Source organism: Dermacentor variabilis, chromosome 1 (genome assembly GCF_050947875.1).
Source record: "Dermacentor variabilis isolate Ectoservices chromosome 1, ASM5094787v1, whole genome shotgun sequence".
Taxonomy (NCBI): domain Eukaryota; kingdom Metazoa; phylum Arthropoda; class Arachnida; order Ixodida; family Ixodidae; genus Dermacentor; species Dermacentor variabilis.
Genome location: NC_134568.1, coordinates 231511949 through 231532144, shown reverse-complemented (window position 1 = coordinate 231532144; position 20196 = coordinate 231511949). Strand labels below are relative to the sequence as shown.

Below are 20196 nucleotides of genomic sequence, written 5' to 3'. Positions count from 1 at the left end.
GCCACACCTAGCGGCGGAAAGATGTACTACACCCTGTTCGCATGCACTGTGTAAATTCCTTAAACTTTTCGGTAGCACCTCATACCTTCTGCCAACTGAGAGAGCACGCTAGTGCACATGTGGCAATAGTTCCATCTCTGACCTCATGATTCAAAATCGGTTGAGCTTTTGGCAGGCAGCATTGGATTTCCAGTTATCAAACGGTTGGAACCTAAAAATTGTAAACCATGCTATGCCATGCCTGACATGATAATGTGTGTCCGTTTTTTTTAAAAACTGCAGCAACAGGTACAGATGATCTTAATTAGCTGAACCCATTGTGTGCCACTATGTTTTGCGAAATCTTCAAAGAGGTTATTTCACCTTATTGACCTATCAGGTATTTTTGTGGTGTCCTCTGAACATGGTTCTCCAGAGGAAGAGCTTGAGAAAATGGCCCAAGGCCACCAGGCAGGCCAGTCTGAAGGCAGCCAGCGATGGTTCTTTCCACAATGCCTAAAGTATTACCTTCTACTTCATGATGTGTCTCAAGGCAACCAAACTAAGTGAGCTCTTTAAACACTTTTCTGTCAAAAGCACTGTAAATTTATTTAATTCACTGTTCACCGATGGTACCATGTTTGAGTTTCTTGCTGCATATGTATGCCCTTTGTAAAAATGTTCTGTAGAGTGTCCTTACTGTCAGATGAAGGTATGACGACACTCTGCAGATGAAAAGCTTTATTTTTGGGATTAAAATTGTAGTACTGGCTGTGCCTTGTTATGAGGACCATTTTAATGCTATTTATCTGTTTGACGATGAAAGACATACACCGACCATGTAAAACTTATTTAAGAGACAACACGTTTCGGCTTCCATACGGAAGCCTTGGTCGCAAGTTGGCGGAAAAGGTTGAAGAGCCTGTTTAAATAGGCTTTCGCATGTGGTGCAAGCACCACACATAAGACAGGGGGAGGTTTCTTTTGTTTTGATTGAGCGTGTGTTCTCTAGATTGTATCTCGAGAGACTCCAGGTACAGATATGACTTGCAGTTTCTTTTCTGGCCAATTAGACTAGATTTCATCCAGTCAATATTGTGCGGGGTCATTGCTGCGTGCTCTGCCAAAGCATTTGAAAGCATCTGTTTAAAGCTTTGAAAAAAAAAAAATTTAGCAATTTTTAAATTTAACGCTTTCCTTTAAAAAGTGGAAAATTTGCCCCTCCCACCAGCATTTGTTTTGGTCTTTATACAAAGCTACCAATGAACTAGGATAAAAATAAGCGGTGTGTATTTGAGCAGTTATCAATCAAAAAGTTGAAAAACAAAAAAACTGCTTTTTTGTAAGCCTATATTCTGACGTAACAATCATCCTTACCCGACGACTGGAAAAATGCAAAAATCATCCCAATACACAAAACAGGAGACACCTCATTGCCCTCTAATTATCGACCAATATCTCTTACTAGCACCGCTTGCAAGATGCTCGAGCGTATCATCCTTAAACACCTAACAAACTTTCTTGACACTCACAACTTATTAACGCCACACCAGCACGGATTCCGCCATGGATTGTCAACCGTCACACAGCTTACGGAAGTTGTGCATGACCTCGCATTTAACATCAATAACTGTAGCCAGGCTGACATAATATTATTAGACCTTTCCAAAGCATTTGATCACGTATGCCACAGTAAATTATTAACAAAATTGCGAGGTTTTATTGGGGATGGGGAAATTTTAGACTGGGTAACAGATTTCTTAACAGACCGGACACAATTCGTAGTATTTCAGCATGTGGAACCTGCGACAGTGCCTGTCACATCAGGCGTCCCCCAAGGATCCGTGTTGGGGCCACTGTTATTTTTAATTTTCATTAACGACATAACCAGAAATATTGACTGTAACATCAAACTGTTTGCTGATGACTGCATCCTCTACCAAACAATTAACACCTACGAAGATCATGTTTCGCTTAGCAACTCACTAGACCAACTAAATGAATGGTGAAAAAAATAGCAAATGACGATAAACACAACTAAATCAGTTTGCATGACGGTAACAAGAAAAAAACAACCTTACGACTTTCCGTACTTTATTAACGGCACAATGCTAACGAAAGTTCACCAGCATAAATACTTAGGCATCACTTTAACTTCTGACCTGAGATGGGCCGTGCACATTGCAACGTGACCTCGAAGGCATTACGCAAGCTATTTTATCTCCGAAGATGTCTCCGCCTCGTACCAACGTCGACTAAGCTTCTCACATATACTACTTTCGTTAAACCGGTTTTGGAGTACGCTAACACAGTTTGGTTTCCCCACTCAGTAAGTAACATAACGAAACAGGAAAAAGTACAGCGAAAAGTGCTGCGGTTTATTCACAACAAGTATAAGCGCACAGATTCACCCACTAACCTTGCGGCTATATCGGGTTTAGCGACGCTCTCATCAAGGGCGAAGCAAGCACGGCTCAAATTTTTATTTAACTTGATTCACAACTATTATAAGATTGACCTAACAAAATACATATGTTTTTTGCAGTCGTGATCATAGAGACATAAACATGCACACACTTTAACAGAATATTCATGCCATAATGACACATTCATGTACTCTTATTTCCCCCCTCGTGATAAGGGAATGGAATCGCCTCGATCTGTCAATCATTTCTGCAGACTCATTATCTCAGTTCACATCATGGTTAGAATCCACATCTAGTAGTCAGTAACGCAGTCTTATTCACCTAATATGCTGTGCAACTCTTGTAAGCCATGCTGATTATCGCGAAGGTGTTTACTGTTATTTTTGTTCCCATTTGTTATCCTTTTCATGATGTATTCTCTTTATTGCTGCGCATGTCTCCCAGAAATGTCATATCTATATTTGGTTTTTTTTTATGTATTCTTACCTTGTTCCTTTACGTTCCTTGTTTGGCTTATCAACACGCACTTCGTATGTGCACGTTTATTACCATGTCTTTCATTTCTGTATGTCCACCTGCTGTGGTCCCTGATGGGACTGGCAGTATTGAAAATAAATAAATAAACAGGCAGTATATAAAATATAATTCGTATCATTCAATAATCCTAGTTCATTGTGCTCCTTCATACGTAATAAAATATGCTGAAAAGTTTCAAAAGAAAACCTTAATTGAGTAAAAGTTCATCAATGATGGTGTAGCAGAAAAATGGAATGTCGTGTTTTGAGAAAAGCAAGAGTAAAAATTATTAAGTTGCAATATACACATGACAGCAGAAGTTCTAGATGACTAATATGCTCCTAACTTGTTGCAAGCCTGTCCTTGAGCTTCCTCCTTGTTGTATTCTGCTCATTCATCAGATCTCATTGTTTTTCTGGCTTGCTTTGCCCTGTCGGACGACTGGCAAGACGAATGGCGACATGACACTGACAGTGTCGTGCGCGAGCTGTTGCATTTGTCTCGTTTCACACAGCGCACGGTTTTGTGTGCTGTGCACGAGAACACCTGACTAGTAGTATAAGTCAGTGCTACATGAATACTAAGGCAGACACAAGCAGATCATAGAGCATGATTGCGCACTAGAACATGGTATAAAATGACATACTTTCGTTGTCTGCGTGCGCGAGTGCACAACATGGGAATAAGCAGACGAAACAGAGGTACATCTCTCTTGCTGCCGTGCGAAGTAAAACAAGAAACACGCAGACATTCGGTTTGTGTGTGTTATTATTTCTCGAAATTTGATTAATCTATTGAAGCAACAGATTACACAAATAACAGATGTTGTTTTGAATAATTTTCGAAGTCGTGGGTCACTATGAGTGACGTCGCAGCACAGCACAACTCTGCGCTTGTCAGCTCAAAATGGCCAGACCTGGTGAGGAGAGGGGCTCTTTAATCATAACATTAGCAAAATATTGTAAAATCTTACATTTTTTACAACATATTATTGATGTGTGCAAAAAATAATAGTTGCATATTATTGTTACAAAAAAAGAAAGTAAAATAAAAAGTGAAAGCAAAATTTATCAGTTTCGGTTTCGCCAAGTACAGTGTATGCTACAATTCATCCTGTAACTTTTGAATGGCACAAGGTAGATACATGGTTCTTGTTGTGGTAGGTGGAGTAGTGTGTGGGATTGCATAAAAATATAAAAGTTAGCAATGCAAATTTTCCAAGAAATTTGATATTTCAAGAGTGTCCTCATACCTTATGTGAGGTCACTGACCACTTCTCATGTCTGCCATAGCTTCCGGTTATCACATGTGACACCTTGCTTAGTTATGCATAATCTAAATTGCCACTTTGTAAACTGACATGGTTCACAACAGTGTCTTTTTTTGTGATTTGTAGCACATAGACTGGGAAGTCTTAGGTGCTTTCTGTTGCAGCTGTAATAAATTGCCATACCAAAAGTCTATGTAGCTTCCATTCGCTGCCAGAGCCGGTGAACCACCGGGTGCCCCTGCAGTGGCAATATTGTCAAAGCCAGTGAATTGCCGGGCAGCTGTAATTTGTATTTCTCAAAGCTATTGATGGATGGCAGAATGTGTCGGTTTATTTGAGCATGGTTATATATGTTACTGCTGTATGACATTAGTTACCTGTGTTACTGGAACAAGCTTTTCTATGCTTTTGGATTATTTGATCGCCTCGAGTGGCAGAATATATGCGTCTCGTGGCCGTCGTGCTCTTTCCGAGTGTGAGAAATTAGATATTCTCTTCGACAGTGAAAGCGATGACAAGCCTTGTGATGACAGCAATTGTTCTGAGCCTTTCTTGGAGAAGGGTAATCTGATAGTAGGGTGTGACTCGGATTCACCAGAGGACGATAGCCCATGCCGGAGCGCTTCAAAAATTTTCACACAATAAAACATGTGTGACTTCAAAAATTCCACAGAGCAAAATCTGAGTAATTCTCAAGTGTATGTAAATGTAGGTTTTATAACTTGTCCACCAAATATTTGGCCTAGGTGCTTGTGACGAAAAGAAAAATGAGCGTATAGCATACTATACCTTTCGGTAAAAAAATTTGCAGCACAGAAGGCCCGCTTGTGCGTGGTAGGCAGCAGCGAATTGTGCTATGCTTAGCTCCTGCCTGTGGCAGTTGTCGTTCATCTACTTTTGTTTCCCTTTTCATTTTTATATCAACATTTAAATTAAATGTAACAGTTAACTTCTATGCTTTCTCTGACTTCATTGTCTGTTTGCTTCATATGGTTGCAACTAACAAAAAGTTGAGACCCCCAGTTTCCTGTATGCCTCTTGCGCATTGCATAGTGTGAGCCTCAAGTTTGGCAACCATGATGCCATTAGGTAGCCTATGAGGTCTAGTTGCTACTTCCTGCTCCTAAGTTCACATATTACATGATGCCTGCTGTTGAAACAATGTTCCACATCGGCTGACATGACTGTAGGTGTCGCTGGCTAACACTCCCAGTGCCAATATTGTGCAGTGAAGAGCGATTGAAACATGATACTTCGACCACATGGTGGCCGGTGCCTTTTGTGGCACGAGAGCACTGGGTGATCGCTGGGTGACCAAATATAGTCACAATGCATCACAAAGGTTCTCACCTTTATTGTATACTACACTTAATCAGCTTCAGGGCTCAATCAGTGCTCAGCAGTGGCACAAAAAGTGCCACCAGCCACAGACTCTGAGTATCGCATTTCAATCGCTAAGCACTGTACACATACACAGATGCCTGAGAAAGTTGACAGAAGGATGGATGTCACCATAGCTTAATTGGTAAAGAACCGTATGACTAATGTAGAAGGTGTGGATATGGCTCCCACTTGCAGCAAGTTGTCCTTCTGTTCATTTTCATTCCTTCTCTATTTCTTATCTGTTCTGATTAAACATGATTCATTTCCCTTATGATTTCTCTGGCCTTATTGTCTGTTTGTTTAATATGGTTGTAACTAACAAGAATCGAACACCTTTGTTCCAGTTATTCTTGCTCAGAACTAAACACGGGATTTAGGTTGCTGAGGTTGATATTGATTAGCAGTGGGTTTCAATATTGATCATAGGGGAGCATTTTTACACTTAGCTGTTGTTGAACACGCCTGCTGTACCTATCACTGACATTTGTTCTCTAGTATTATTTTAAAGCGCACATAGCCCAATCTACCTTTTACAAGAGGAATATGTAGTTTGATAGGCTGTGCTTTGGATCTTCTTGTGCATGTGACATTTAAATAACCCACCCTGATATGTAGTGGAAAATCCCATCATTCTCCAATTGAAACATTATTTCTGACAACTACAGATGCGACCTGACACGGCTTTTTTACGCAAGTCTTTGTGTAACACAAATCTGTGTCTTATTTGTCTATGTGTATGTGTGTTGTGGTACGGGGGGAGTGGGGCACAGTTACCTAAAAAAATTTGTCTACTTGAGGGCTGCTATGTATAAATGGCATTTGTTCCAGGGCAGAGGCTAGCTTCCAGGCTTTGAAGAGGAACTATGGTGCCAACTCATGCCATCTGCTCCAGATGAACTCTGTCCCTGCAAATGACCCCAGTGCTACGAGTCTGCCTGATGTTTGGTCTCCTTTCTTACACTTGGATGCACCTGATAAGGTGCGGTCTCTGTTTTGTTGCTTAGTTGAATGGTTTAAATGCTGGAAGTGTTGATAGATAAGCAGGCTTGAGTGATAAGTATGTGTGAATGTTAAGGCATTAAGGCTGTATTCTGTATAGTACATATAGCTATTATATAAAAAGCTGAAGACATTGCATGTGGCAGAAACGAAACCTTTGGAACTAAAGCTCCATCGGTTGCTTTCAGTAGAATAGGTTCTGCCTGCAAAATATATGGGAACCATAGCTAACACATTTAGTGTGCATTCTGTGAAATTTTTTAAGCTGCTCTTTCATACTGGCTACATCCGAGGACCACCTAGTGGACATCTACAGGGATAGTCATTTTATATTCTATTGTATTGGGGCACTGTATTGAGTGATATTATGTCAGTGGGAACAGAACTGTGCGTTGCCAGAACTTCCTGTGGTACCAGTTTTGGATGCCTGCAATGTGCTGTTCACCCTCTCATTAAGAAAGCCTGGTGCAGTCGCTGTAGCAGTTGCTTGATTTAGTCATGCCTGACGAATCATTGGCGATAGCATATGGCTTTTTCGTAAGCAGGCGTAGGTACCATATTTATGAAAATGAAATGTGATACTTTGTCAGTGTGTCATTCACCTCCTATGTAAAATACAAATCATTTGAACTAACGGTGAAATTTCCAGATGGGTTCTGCTTGCTTCAGTTGATCCTAACCAGCCTAACTGGGAATTCTGCCATAAATGAACTTGTTCTTTTTCTCTCAGTTTGCTCCACTTAAGCATTTTTACCTTGAGTTGCACAAGGTTGCCGTTGCTGCTTTCTGCTCTAGTGAATTTTTAATGCACTTTTTTATACTATGAGGGAACAGAACTGTTGTCTTGCTGCTCCTCCATCTTGAAAGTTGGTCAGCGTATGCGAGAAAAGTATCTTGGTCTAGGTAAAGGTGGTCAGCATTGACTTACCTTGTTCCTCTCACCCTTTCCTTCTGTGTTAGTGACAGAACGACTTATACAATTTTTGCTGTTGTTTCATTGGCAGGTGACGAGTAATTTGGAGTGTCCTGATAAACTTCGAGGAAGTAACTCTTCTCTTGATGAAGATGCGTTTCAGCAAGGTAAGTTTGAGTCTTTCTCACTAAGATCTCTGCGTGTACTATACATACAGCTTGTAAAAGTGGAGTATTTAAAAAAAAGAAAAAAGACTGATTCTGTGAAAAAAAAAAATTGTGTGCCTAGAAATCCAGAATATATTGGTAAACTATCATTGCATGCTGTCACAGAAACGTGATATGGTGGTTGCAGTGTCATAACACTAAGGTGTATATGCAGATTATTAAATATAATTTGCTTACCTGCTGTGGTAGCTTAGCAGCTATGGTGTCGCACTGCAAGCAGCGCGAGGTTGCGGGATCGAATCCTGGCCATGGCAGCCACATTTTTACGGGGGTGAAATGCAAAAACATCTGTGTCTTGTGCATTGGGGGCATGTTAAAAAACCCCAGGAGGTGAAACTTATTCTGGAGTTCCCCACTACGTCCCGTCTTTTAATTGCGCTACCGTACTCCCCTTGCAGATGCTTACCAACAAGCCCACATTGCAACCCTCATGTATCTACTGTCGATCATAATTCGTGACTGAAGGGGATATAAAAGGCAATCGTCAGTGAACAATTTATTCTAACTGGCAATTTCTGTGCAATATCATTAATGAAAATTAAGAAATATAAGGGCCCAAACACTGATCCCTGTGGGATTCCGGATAGCACAGGTTTTGAAAGGGAATGTGTTCCATCAATGTTTACAGTCTGCCGTCTTGAAGAAACGTACGCTTGAATATAAGATAGAAGGGACTCATTTTAAATATAGGTTTCATTTATCATGAGTTTGGTGTGAGGTACCCGGTCAAATTCCTTTTCGAAATCTAAAAAGATAATATCAATTTGCCCTTCCTTATCCAGAATAGCTGTGAAATCATGAATGGTTTCTAAAAGCTGAGTGGTGGTTGAAAGCCATTTACGAAACCCATGCTGCTTGGGGTTGAGAAAACCATGAAACTCAAGAAAAACTGTTAGATGTTTAAAGATAATGCGCTCAAGAAGTTTGGAACATGTGCAAAGTATAGAAATGGTTCGATAGGAATAGACCAGTGATAAGTCTCCTCCTTTTGGCACAGGAACAATGTTTATTAATTTCCAATTATGGGGAAACTCGGATAGACAAAACGACTTATTAAAAATCACACATAAGAATTTAGAGCACCATTTGGCATTCCGGGAAAGAAATTCGTTGGGTATGTCATCGACGCCAGATTTTTTTGTATCAATCTTAAGTAAAAGCTTTAGAACAACTTCTTCCATTATTATAACATCACTAATAGGGGGAGTGCTGTCCTGGGCCGAAAATATGGGACTTCCACCGTTTTCAACTGTAAATACGGAACAGAAAAAGTTGTTGAAGGATTCTGCAACTTTTAATTTATCTGATACTGTTTCACCATTAATGCAGAGGCTGGGCACGGTTGTTGATATTGAAGAAAATGCCACCAGAAATTTGCAGGGGACGAAAGGAGAAATTGCTTCATAGTGACATTGTGGTAGTAGTCTTTTGCGTTTTTAATGCTTTGGCTTGAACGAGTGAGCAGTGCTGAAAGTTTGCACACATTACCTTCAGAGGGGTGCTTCCGATGTTGTTTTCTAGTCTTCTTCGCCTTTTGTTCCAAGCGTACAATTTCTTTTGTTATCCATGGACAGGTTTTGCGGACGGCTATTACTTTCTGCTCACAGCAAAGTATCGCCAGGTACACCCATGAGCAAAAGTATATGGACTATGAAAAAACTGAATTTCTTCGCAGTTAGCATGCATTAACTGAAATTGACGAGTGCACTAGACAGTTTGCAGTGCCAAGTTTGGACTGCAGTTCTCCATTTCAAGTTGCGGTCACATGCAGTGGAGAAATTCAGCTTGATCTCATAATCCCTGGCCCATATGCTTTTTCTCACTGGCATACTATCGGCGTCAAATGAAATGTGAACTGTGCAGAGCCTAACTGAAGGTATAGTGCATGCTGTCCAGTCATCACCATTGACAGGTGTGCATATCCAGTTTGACCGTAGTGCCCAATAATGCTCCCTTTTCGTTTCTGTTCTGGTTCTCTTTTATTCGAAAGCGAAGAAATAAAAATAAAAGGAAGTGGAAGCTAAAATATCACATAGTATAGGACAAGTATTATCGCCCAGTTTGGCAAAACCGTATGTGGTATCGGCGTCACATGAATCGCGAGAAACGGTGTGAGTGGTGCAGTTTGTGCAGTCATCATTACTGTGCTGCCATGTCTTGTCGCTGTCAAATAAAGAGCCAGATCAGAAACGAAAATATCGCAGTATATAGGGGGAGCAGCATTGCGCAGTGCAGTCAAACCAGATGTGCGTTCCTGTCAATGGTGATGACTAGACGGTGCGCACTATACATTCAGTTGTGCGCTCTGCTGTTCATGTTTCTTTTGACGCCAATAGTACGTGGCTGTGCGTGCAGCCAGCTGCCTTTCCACACTAGTGCTGCCACTTCTCAGTCAATCTTGTGGCTAATAAAGAAAAAAAAAAATAGTTTTGAGAGAGAATAAGAAAAATAAAACCTTGCCCCTGCAGGGTCTGGGCTCATGACTTGGTTATGAGCTGATTGTTCTAACCACGGTGTCATGGCAGATGTATCGATATGATGGAATAGTAGGAACATTTTACATATGTGTGGGCGGGGGGGGGGGGGGGGGCAACAGCTTAATGGAATGCACCACTCCCACATGCTTCGTGGAGGACTGGTGCTTGGCATTGCAAATGTAGAAGAGCTATTTGCAACAGTGAAGAGACAAGGATTAGAGCTTGGCATTGCAAGCATTGGAACATTGTGCGTGACATTGAAAAGCCAGATGCTATGAGATGTGCCACTTTGTATATGCTTTGTGAATTGCTGTAGTCTGGTATTGCAAGCACTGTAATGCTATGCACGACCGCAAAAAGGCATATTTCAATGTGTGTACTTTAAGATTCCTTGTTTGATGTATAATAAACCTGAAACACTTTTCCGAAAGAATGTTGACAAATGAGCGCTCTCTACGCATCATAATATCATTGGCACCATTGTCGGCCCATTGTAAATAAAAAAAATTAAGTGCTTGTGAAAAGAAAAAAAGCGTAGGTGCCCATCACCTGCGAAGGGCATCTTGTACATCGCAGTACATTTTGTTTGCTCTCAGAAGTGGAGTTTTTTTCTTTGTTAGAAATTTTGAAATAACTTTGCAGACACAAGCATTCATCAAGAATGAAAATTGGCACTCTGCTTGGTTGCTTCTTGGTTGCTCACACATATTTAGACTAAAAAGAGCTAATGTGTTATTTGTCAGGTATCTAAAGTATAAACTTGAGATTATGCAGCTAAATACTTCAAATGTTCCTGTTTCTTAGCTGAAAAATATAGCTGAACGTTTCTGAATGGCAAGTAGTTTTTGTTTATCTGGTATCTTTTAGGCCTTTTGTTTACTGAACTGCTATTTAATGGCTGTGTGTGTGTGTATACGCACGTGCGTACATGTGTGTGTGCTTTGCATGTTTTATACTGTAAACGAGCAATTTAACAAGACAGGTGGCTGTATCTTTGTCTTGCTGTGCCATTATTCTTTGGTTTATTGAAGGTGAAGAAGTTATTCCATCTGAGGAGGCACCAAGGGAGAAGTGCGGGGTGCAGCACCCTTTATTAAGCAGTGGTGACTCATCACCTCCCACTGTGGAACCACAGGTGACCCATTTCTTAGTAGGCTGCTTTGAAGATCATGTGGCACTGGTACTGTAGGAGTATGTGAATATTCGAAATTTTGGATATGAACCAAATAGTTGTTTTTTATTTTATTTGTATTCAATTGGAGAATTTACTATTCAAACTTGTCGAATATTTGTTTTAGTTTCTATATTTATTTATTTTTATTTATTTTCAATACCCTAAAGGCCCCGAGAGGCATTACATAGGGGGGGATACAATTCACACATGATATTGTAATAAAAAATGACTGAAGGCAAGAAGCACAGATTTCAGTAGAAGAAACACTTTGTAAAAGAAAGATAAAAAAAAGGGAAAAAACGAAAAGTAATTTGGGCGAGAGTACATGGTACAATTCATATTTGCTGTACATGGCACTTTTCAACAAGGCACAAGTGGCAGGTGGGTGCGGGTAAATGGAAATTTAGAAATTATACATATATGTAACACAGGCCAGTCAAGAAGTGGCAGCTGAACATTTTATACATTTAAAAATGTGCGCAGGGCTGATTGGAAGGCAGACGGGTCAGTGATTGTTACAATATCTTCAGGTAGGGCGTTCCATTCGTTCACTGATAACACGAAAGGGGAATTTTGGAATTTTTTGGTCCTAGCAAATATGGGAGCCACTTTGCATACATGGTCATTGCGGGTGGACAGATAATGGGCGGGTAAGATGGGAGCAGATGAAAAAGATGAACCACTATAGTAAAGGGAGTGAAAAAAAGACAGACGGAAATATTTCCGTCGTGTGTCAAGATCCGGAAGATTAAGGGTCTGTTTTAATGCTGACACACTTTGATATGGAGAGTAGGAGCGCAAAATAAAGCGGGCGGCCTTATTTTGAATTGATTCGATGCAATCAGAAAGGTTAGCTGTGTGAGGGTTCCAAATAATTGAGGCGTAATCGAGGGTTGTTCTGACAAGGGAGATGTATGCACGAAGTCTTGTGTCACTGTTTGCAAGGTACAGACGGCGTTTTAAAAAGCCAAGTTTTTTTATTGCCTTGTTAGTAATATGCTCAACATGCATGGCCCAGCTTAAGTCAGATGTAAGAATAACGCCCAGATATTTAAAGGAAGAGGTTCGTTCGAGTATGCAATTGCATAGAGTGTATACGTTAGATGGAAAGGTTAGCTTGGAAGAAAATGTCATGACCTTAGTTTTCTCTGCATTAATTTCCATCTTCCATACGCGACACCATTCAGCTAATGTGGTTAAATCTTTTTGTAATATGGCAACGTCATCAGGGGTGGTTATCTGTCTATAAATTACACAATCATCGGCAAACAGCCGTATTGTTGAAGTTATATTCGTAGCTATGTCATTAATATATATTAGGAATAATAATGGGCCTAACACTGACCCTTGAGGTACCCCTGACCTAACGCGGCAGAAAGTAGATTGGTTGTTATTAATAGTTACCGACTGAGAGCGACCAGATAAAAACTCGTTAATCCACTGGGTAGTTTTCTCATCTAACTTAAGGCTGTTTATTTTCATGATTAGCCGTTTATGGGGAACACGATCGAAGGCTTTCGAGAAGTCAATAAATATTGCGTCAGTATAAAGCAAATTGTGCAAAGAGTCATGTAGGTCAGTGGTTAGTTCGAACAACTGTGTTTGGCAAGACCGTTTGTATCTGAAGCCATGCTGATTTTTGAATAACAGATTATTTGCATTAAGATGACTCATAATGTGGGAGTAAATTATATGCTCAAGGAGTTTACAGCAAACTGATGTCAGTGAAATCGGGCGGTAATTGCTTGGACATGAGGGATCACCAGATTTGAATATAGGTATGATATGGCCAGACTTCCAATCATCTGGAACACAGCCGGTATCCAGTGATTGTTGGAAAATTAAACACAGTATAAATGCTGATACGTGGGAAGTTAGTTTTAGTAGTTTAGAACTGATGCCATCCGGTCCAGGACTGGAGCTAAGCGGGAGCCTGTCGATAGCCCGTGATACACCTGTTGCAGTAACGGTGATGGGCTCGCTTATCAAGGATAACAACAGTTAGTGGGAGTCTACTTTGAGAAAGCCAGTTGCAAGTGGTAATGCAAGTGGTGCAAGGGAAGGCGAATTCAAAACTATGTTTCAGTAACCTGGGGACTGCAGTGTGGAAGTACATTCATAGTAGCCTGTATTTATACATGCTGGAATCTCTGATGCCGGCCTCCATTGTTTACCAGAAGCAGTATTTGTATAATGGACAACCCATCTTCCAAGTGTGTATCAGAATCTGGTGTTTAGTGACTCAAATGTGAAATTGCAACCCTTTATTTGCATGCGAGTGCCCTCTCGTTTATGGCTATTTTTAGCAACATTAGCTGGCCAAGTCCTCATGTCATGTAGCTGAGCCAAGCTGAAGCACCATGCACCAATGGATGTGCAAGAGATACAAATGTCATTCTTTTTCCCAGAACAGTTTCTAAGAAAAATAGTAAAATATGTCTTTAAATGATTCTAATACCCATTGAACTTGGTGTAGAGACTCTAGAAGCAGTTAAACAAAGTATGAAATTGTCCTTAGTGTTCCATTAGTGGTGTAGTATAGTTGGAAACAAAGGGTTTAAAAGACTACGGTAGTTTTACTGCTCTAGACTAGTGGTTGTAAATCTTTTAACCTTCACGGACTCCTTTATGGTTTCGCAGGATATTGCAAGGATCCCTTGACTACGTTCCAGTGCACAATGGTACACTTGGAAACCATAGCTAAGCTAGGACCAAAACAGCTGGAAGATGTTATATTTGCAGCAACTAGAAGTGAAACCTTTTTATGTCAGTTACAGTGTGCCATTGCTTAGAAAAGTGCTGTTGCATGTTAGGAACAAAGTTTCTGGAACAAAGGAAAAAAAGAATAGAGGTAGCAAATCTTTTTTGTTTTGGTATTTAACAAACCAAACAACTAATTTTTTTTTCATTTTCATAATGAACCAATTGGCAGACGATGAAGTTTTATTCTTCAGTGTCAGCTGACTGTGTTTCTTGTTTTATGTCTGATCTGGACCAGTTTTAAGAATGTATCTTGCGATGAGTTATTGCAGTTGACTTGCCAAACATCTCGCATTGCAAATGCATATTCATTCCATATTGGAATGGCTGAAAAACCGTCTTGTGACATCTGGCTATGAGCAGACAATCAATCAGGCATCTCCTTTTTTAGTGCCCTCATTAGTGTAAAAAAAAAAAAAAAGTTGGGGAGCATGCTAGAGAAACGGCAGTTTTGAATTCTTAGAGGAAGTAATTTTGGGATATTGGTCCACACTATTGTCAGCACTGAGGGCTTTAAACTTATCAATTGCATGACTCTTCAAAAATTGTTCTCTTCCTTTATTTTATGTGAACTATTTATTTTAATTATGTTCGTGACCTTGCACACAGGTGCCAATTTAGCATCTGCATTTCAAGGGACCTGGGTTTCAATGCTCAATGAAAGTGAGCGTATGACTGCAGTATCCCTTGCTCCACTGCAGGGTAACCAGCCAGACCTTGCACTTGCTTAACTCCCTGTCTTTCCCTCTCATTTTTTCTCCCTTTCCTCAGTTGGTCTTTCATCAAAGCCCATCACAGGTGTGACTTCAGACTGATCCTCCCGAACCACCTACAACCGTCTCAAGAAATTCAGAGGGGGAGGGTTTGCTGTGTTTAGATATCACAATTGGAGAACCACTATTCTATACTCTGCTAACTTCTAATGTGTCTGCCAGAAAAGTTTGGGAACTTGCGTAAGTCGAGGAAAAAAGTGCAGTTGCATATACATAATGGCTATCTGAAGTGCCATTTAAATTGGCATTCGGGCAGCTTTCCACTTTTGCGTTAACGCATGTATTGTAATTGCACAATACCGTGTCACTGGATGTGGCTGTTCTTTAGACTTATACATGTAAGCAAGTGTAAGCAAACCGGCAGGCCTTCAAAAATTCTTGTAATGATGTCTGCTTTGAACGTAGATCGCTCACATTGCAGTGACACAAAATTTCCATTCACTGTGCACACGTCTGCATGAATAACGAATCAAAATATTATTAACACATGTGAACGAGCGTAGAGTCAAATGTGAAGCCGCGAGCCTCTTGCCATGGAACGGATCTCTGCCACTTGTCTTGTAGGTCTGTGCGAGTAGGGAAACATTTTAAAACAAGGATTCTGTTTTATTGGAGCACTAACAACCTAACAGACACCCAGTGTAGGAATTGAGGTGCATTCCTGTACATCATTCCTCAGCTCACGCATGGTTCTCAGCTCAATCTCTGGGAACTGCTGCCCCAGTGGCAACATGGCAGACACGGCTAGCGTGCCGGGGCCAATTTCCTGTGCAAACTGTGTGCCTCCCTCCCAGTGTCAAGTCCCTATGTGAGTACACATCCCCGAGAGAGGCCCTGATTGGCTGCATGAGTGCTGGCCCCCGGAAGCTCTCTCTCCCTGAACTTTCTTCCGCTGAGTGCTTCGTTGCCGAGGCAGATGCTCACAGACCTGTAATGAGTTGGCTACATGAGACCTCTGCTTCCACGGCTTCTCGTTCTTTTGCTTGGTGGATCACTACCCAGTTAGCCCTAGTGCAGCGGGCACGCGTGCTCGATGGGTCTTGCGATGAGCCTTTGCCTGTAAGCACCGTGACTGCCACACTGTGTTGTACCTTGGGTTAATAAACCCGTGTTTGTTGACGTTCTGATTCCGGAGGCTTCTCTACGCTGTGTTGGAGAGTGCACGAACCCTGCCGTAGTGTGCCTTTGTGTGTTGTGGAGCGGCGGAGCATCGTGCCCTTTCTTGACCGGTACTCATAGGGTAAGCCTTATGCAATCCCATCTCCACAGCAGGCACACAACAAATGTTGGGCATTGTTTCTATCATGAAGCACCGCTGTCACTGCATGGAGAGAGATGTACAATGCAAAAACTGAAATGTGAGCAGCTACCAACAACAATGCACGCCTTTTATGCATAATGACATGGAAGTGCAGTGTGCATTTGCTCTGTAGCCAGTTTCTGACCGTGGAGCAGTCCCAAGTGTACCTTTTGAAGTCTCAATTGAGCCGCCAATGTAAATGAACCTGGAAACGAAACAATATATTGTACAAGTTTCAAAATTGTTTACGTTTCAATTTTTAACACTGTACAGAAATGGTGCAACAAATTGCAGATTGTGCTGACAATAATCACAAGCCGATAATGATCATCAACCCTTGCGCAGAAGTCGGCATAAGCACAGAACACATGTGCCGTTTGTTCAGCATCTGCTCTGATGCCCTTCTACTTGTGTCAGCACTGCAGTGCGTCCACTGCGGCTGATGTATGAAATGCTCTCATAGCATCACGCAGGAGTTTTATGACCAGAATGAAAGTATTGGAGGACTCCTGGTATGTGTGCTGAGAAAAATGCTGAAAATTGAAACAAAGTCTGTGCATGCTTTTTAGAGGAGCTACACTCCCCGCCAGCAGTATGGCATCTTATACGTACCACTTCTATAGCACCTGCAAAGCACGAGCAGCAGTGCAAACTTAAAAATCCCATGAAATGCAGAGTTCACTTAAATGCCTCTGCAAATGCATCACTCAGCAAGAAGGGAGAAAAAATAAACAAAAAGGAGTGTTGTTGATTGATGCTGGTTGAGACAACGGGAAAGAGCCTCTGCTGCAGGGAGGCTAGCTGTCTTCTTCGCACAGTTTTTTCGATTGCTGCTATGTTGGCTGCTACTAGAGCTTTAAAATTGTTGCAGTAAAGCACTCCCTTGACGGTGCTTTAGAACTTATAGTATATAACCAAATATTTGATGGGGCCTGGTGAGGGTACCTTTTAAATGAGGATGTGAGATCACTTCATTAATGCAAAAATTGTGTTTGCACAGATATCAATGTTCAGGTTCTTTGAGCTCTTTGAGTCTGCTGAATATTAATATGCTGTGTTTCCTCTTTTTGCACAGCTAGTGGAAGAAAAGGGGTGGCAGAGGAAGCCTGGTAGTCGACTGGGCAGCTGTCTAGCGCAGAGTGATCGAGCTCGCCTCCGCGTCTTTATACAAGAATTTTGCAGTCAAGCCTTGGTTCCTTATGTAGAGGAACAAATGCGGATTCTCAATGACCAGGTGATTGTCCATAGCTTTCACGAGCTGTAATAAGCTGTTTTTTGGTGCAGTTATTCAGCTTATCAGTGAAAATTTTGACGTGCATTATTTATAAGGTTCAGCTTTTATGGTTGTTACATTCCCCGAAATACATTTCTTGGTTTTTATCTTTATCCGATTTTTTTATTTTCATGTTTCTTAATTTTTTTTTCAGTGACTACATTGCTGAAAATCAGTGGTTCTCAGCCACGGATGTGTGGGGGAACCCTTGTGGACCCACACACGGTGGAAGTGATGGGAAACCCCTTGCAGTAAGGGGGGGGGGATAAATTATCATAACATACAGCATAAAACAGGTGCCTTTATTGCTACCTGGCAAAGAATGATTAAACAAGAGTGCCACGTCACAATATAGACATCTTGTCAATACGTTGTGCAGTCACGCTTAAGTAGAGTTGCATACCTGCAGCCACATTCAACCTGTTTCTGTATTTGCTTTGCAAGTATGCAAGCCTGGAAAAAGCATGCACACATGCATATGTGGTACAAAACTGCAACAAAAGCTTTACAGCCATCTCATGGAAAAGAGAAAACATTCTGCAGTCCCCAACCAGAATGCCTCAAGGCTTGCAGAGGTCTTGCCCTACTCCCCCCCCCCCTCCTGCACGTACGCATGCTAACTAACTAACTAACTAACTAACTAACTAACTAACTAACTAACTAACTAAACTAACTTGCGGGCATGGGTTTCGTGAGCCCCCAAGAATGGCTTTGTGGACCCCCTGGGATCAGTGCATCCCCATGTGAGAACCACTGCTCTAGATTAACTTTCACCAGCTTTTCCTGCTTGGACCTTACCTCTTTTTCTTTCAATGTTGAAATGAGCTCTGTAACTGCACATCCTACTTTTAAACACTGTAGCTGCATCCAGCATGCAGAACAACAAAGTTTTTGAGAAACAGTTTTTATGAAAGGCACAAAGCCTTATGGCAATGTTGCTATGCAGTGATTAAGAGAATGTATTTGATATTCAAGCACAAATAGAATGAGACATTATTTGTAACTTTATGCAGGTACAGAGCTTTGACAAATATGGAAAGAAAACAAAAGAAACGCACAGATTCAACGGAGTGATGGAATCTAAGTGACAGGAAGCTTGTATGAGCTAGAGAGGTAGCAGCAGTAGCGGATGACATGAGCACAGCCTTGTGGCCTGTAGCTATCTGCATAATGAGGACGAAGGTGATATAATGCTTATTGAAGGAATAATGTTGATCAGATGTCTATGGGGGCACAGAGAAGTATCATTCATATTTAAATACATATAAGGCTTCATACCCTTTATGTCGCAGTGGCGCATCAGTTTTGGAAGGTTGGCCAAGTATGGGTGCACACGAAATGGCACATACCCACTTGCACAAAGCAAGTGCTGCAGTTGTCTATTCGGGCACACACTTAGTGGCCCAAGTTGTCTATATATATTCACAAATTTATCTGGCAAGGAAACGACAACAAATGGCAAACTCCAGGGAAGAGGCAAAGAAAGCTTCACTTTAAAGAAAATGACAAGGTAGATAGTACAACTCCACATTACTATTAGTGATGTTTCCCTGTTCATCCACCACAGTGGTTCCAGCGTGAAGACTGCATGGACCCTGGGTCAGGGCAACCCCGACCCTTCTGGCTTTTGGTTTGAATGATTACCACATCAGGTTTATGTGTTCTTTTACGTCAGCCAATTTGCATGGGGTAGCAACGAAACTGCCCTGTTTGTGGGTGCATGTTGGAGGCTAATATAGTAGTGCTTATCATTAGCTTAGCTAGTGATGACAGCTAGCCAGAAAGTTCTCTTGAAGACCACCATATATGTTGGCCACATGAGTAGCCTAACAGGCAGACCTCAAATTTAATCCACGTAATTGTTCCAAGGGGGTCTGTCTCTTCATGGAAAGTTTCTTGGGTTTGGCTATTTGCTAAACCCAGGCTCCTGGTCATAAAAATTGGAGAATTCCATTTAGAACTGATAGTTTCGAATACTATCTTTGGAACTTGACTACATCCACAGTTACTGTAGTGGAGCTTTACTTTATTATGTTTTCAGTGCCAGCGAGAAGTTATTCAGGACGACTTTTGTCTTGCATACACAGGTGGGCAAGACAAAGCATGATTAGGGTTGCCACTTGGCTGGCTTTCCCCTGATACAGCAGCTTTTTCCTAATGGGGTCAGCTTCTGGTTTGACCATCACATGCTTACCAATTTTCCAGTTCTCCCTAAATTTGTCACATTGCACTCTGTTAATTGTTCATACATAGCAGATACTGTCACATGTGATTTCATTCCTTATTCCTTAAACTTTCCTAAATTACTTATTAAAGTATCATGCATTTTTTGCCACCAAGACTTCACTTTGATTTTTTTTTCTCAGCAAGGGTGGTACCCTAAGCGTGATGGTACTTGTTGTGATTCATATGTGGCCCATCGCGATAGCTTAGTAAGTATCGTGTTGTGCTCCTGAGCTCGACGTTTCGTGTTCAATCCCAGCAGCGGCGGCTGCATTCTGATGATGGCAAAATACAAAAAATGATCATGTACAGTCGAACCCACATATAGCAACATTCAAGTGCCACGAAAATTCCATTGTTATAACCTATAATTGTTATAATCTCGTTGCATGAAAAAATCAAAATAGGGGGATGGCTGATCTGATGTGAGAAAACTGGAATGGCGGGGAGGCCAGTGCCCCTCCCCAGCACCTTCCTCCATCCGGCTGCTGATTGTGTTTACT

The 20196-nt window shown here is 41.3% G+C and overlaps 1 protein-coding gene across 2 annotated transcripts in view; it reads left to right on the top strand.

Annotated features, from left to right (window-relative positions):
* Window positions 1-20196, top strand: part of l(3)76BDm (trafficking protein particle complex subunit 8 homolog l(3)76BDm) — a 142955-nt gene that overhangs the window by 9194 nt on the left and 113565 nt on the right. For both annotated transcript variants that reach the window (XM_075670813.1, XM_075670812.1), the window contains exons 4-8: window positions 380-545; window positions 6403-6553; window positions 7578-7653; window positions 11222-11325; window positions 17273-17431. In XM_075670813.1, coding sequence (XP_075526928.1) covers window positions 380-545; window positions 6403-6553; window positions 7578-7653; window positions 11222-11325; window positions 17273-17431 — 656 coding nt within the window. The remainder of the gene's footprint in view (window positions 1-379; window positions 546-6402; window positions 6554-7577; window positions 7654-11221; window positions 11326-17272; window positions 17432-20196) is intronic.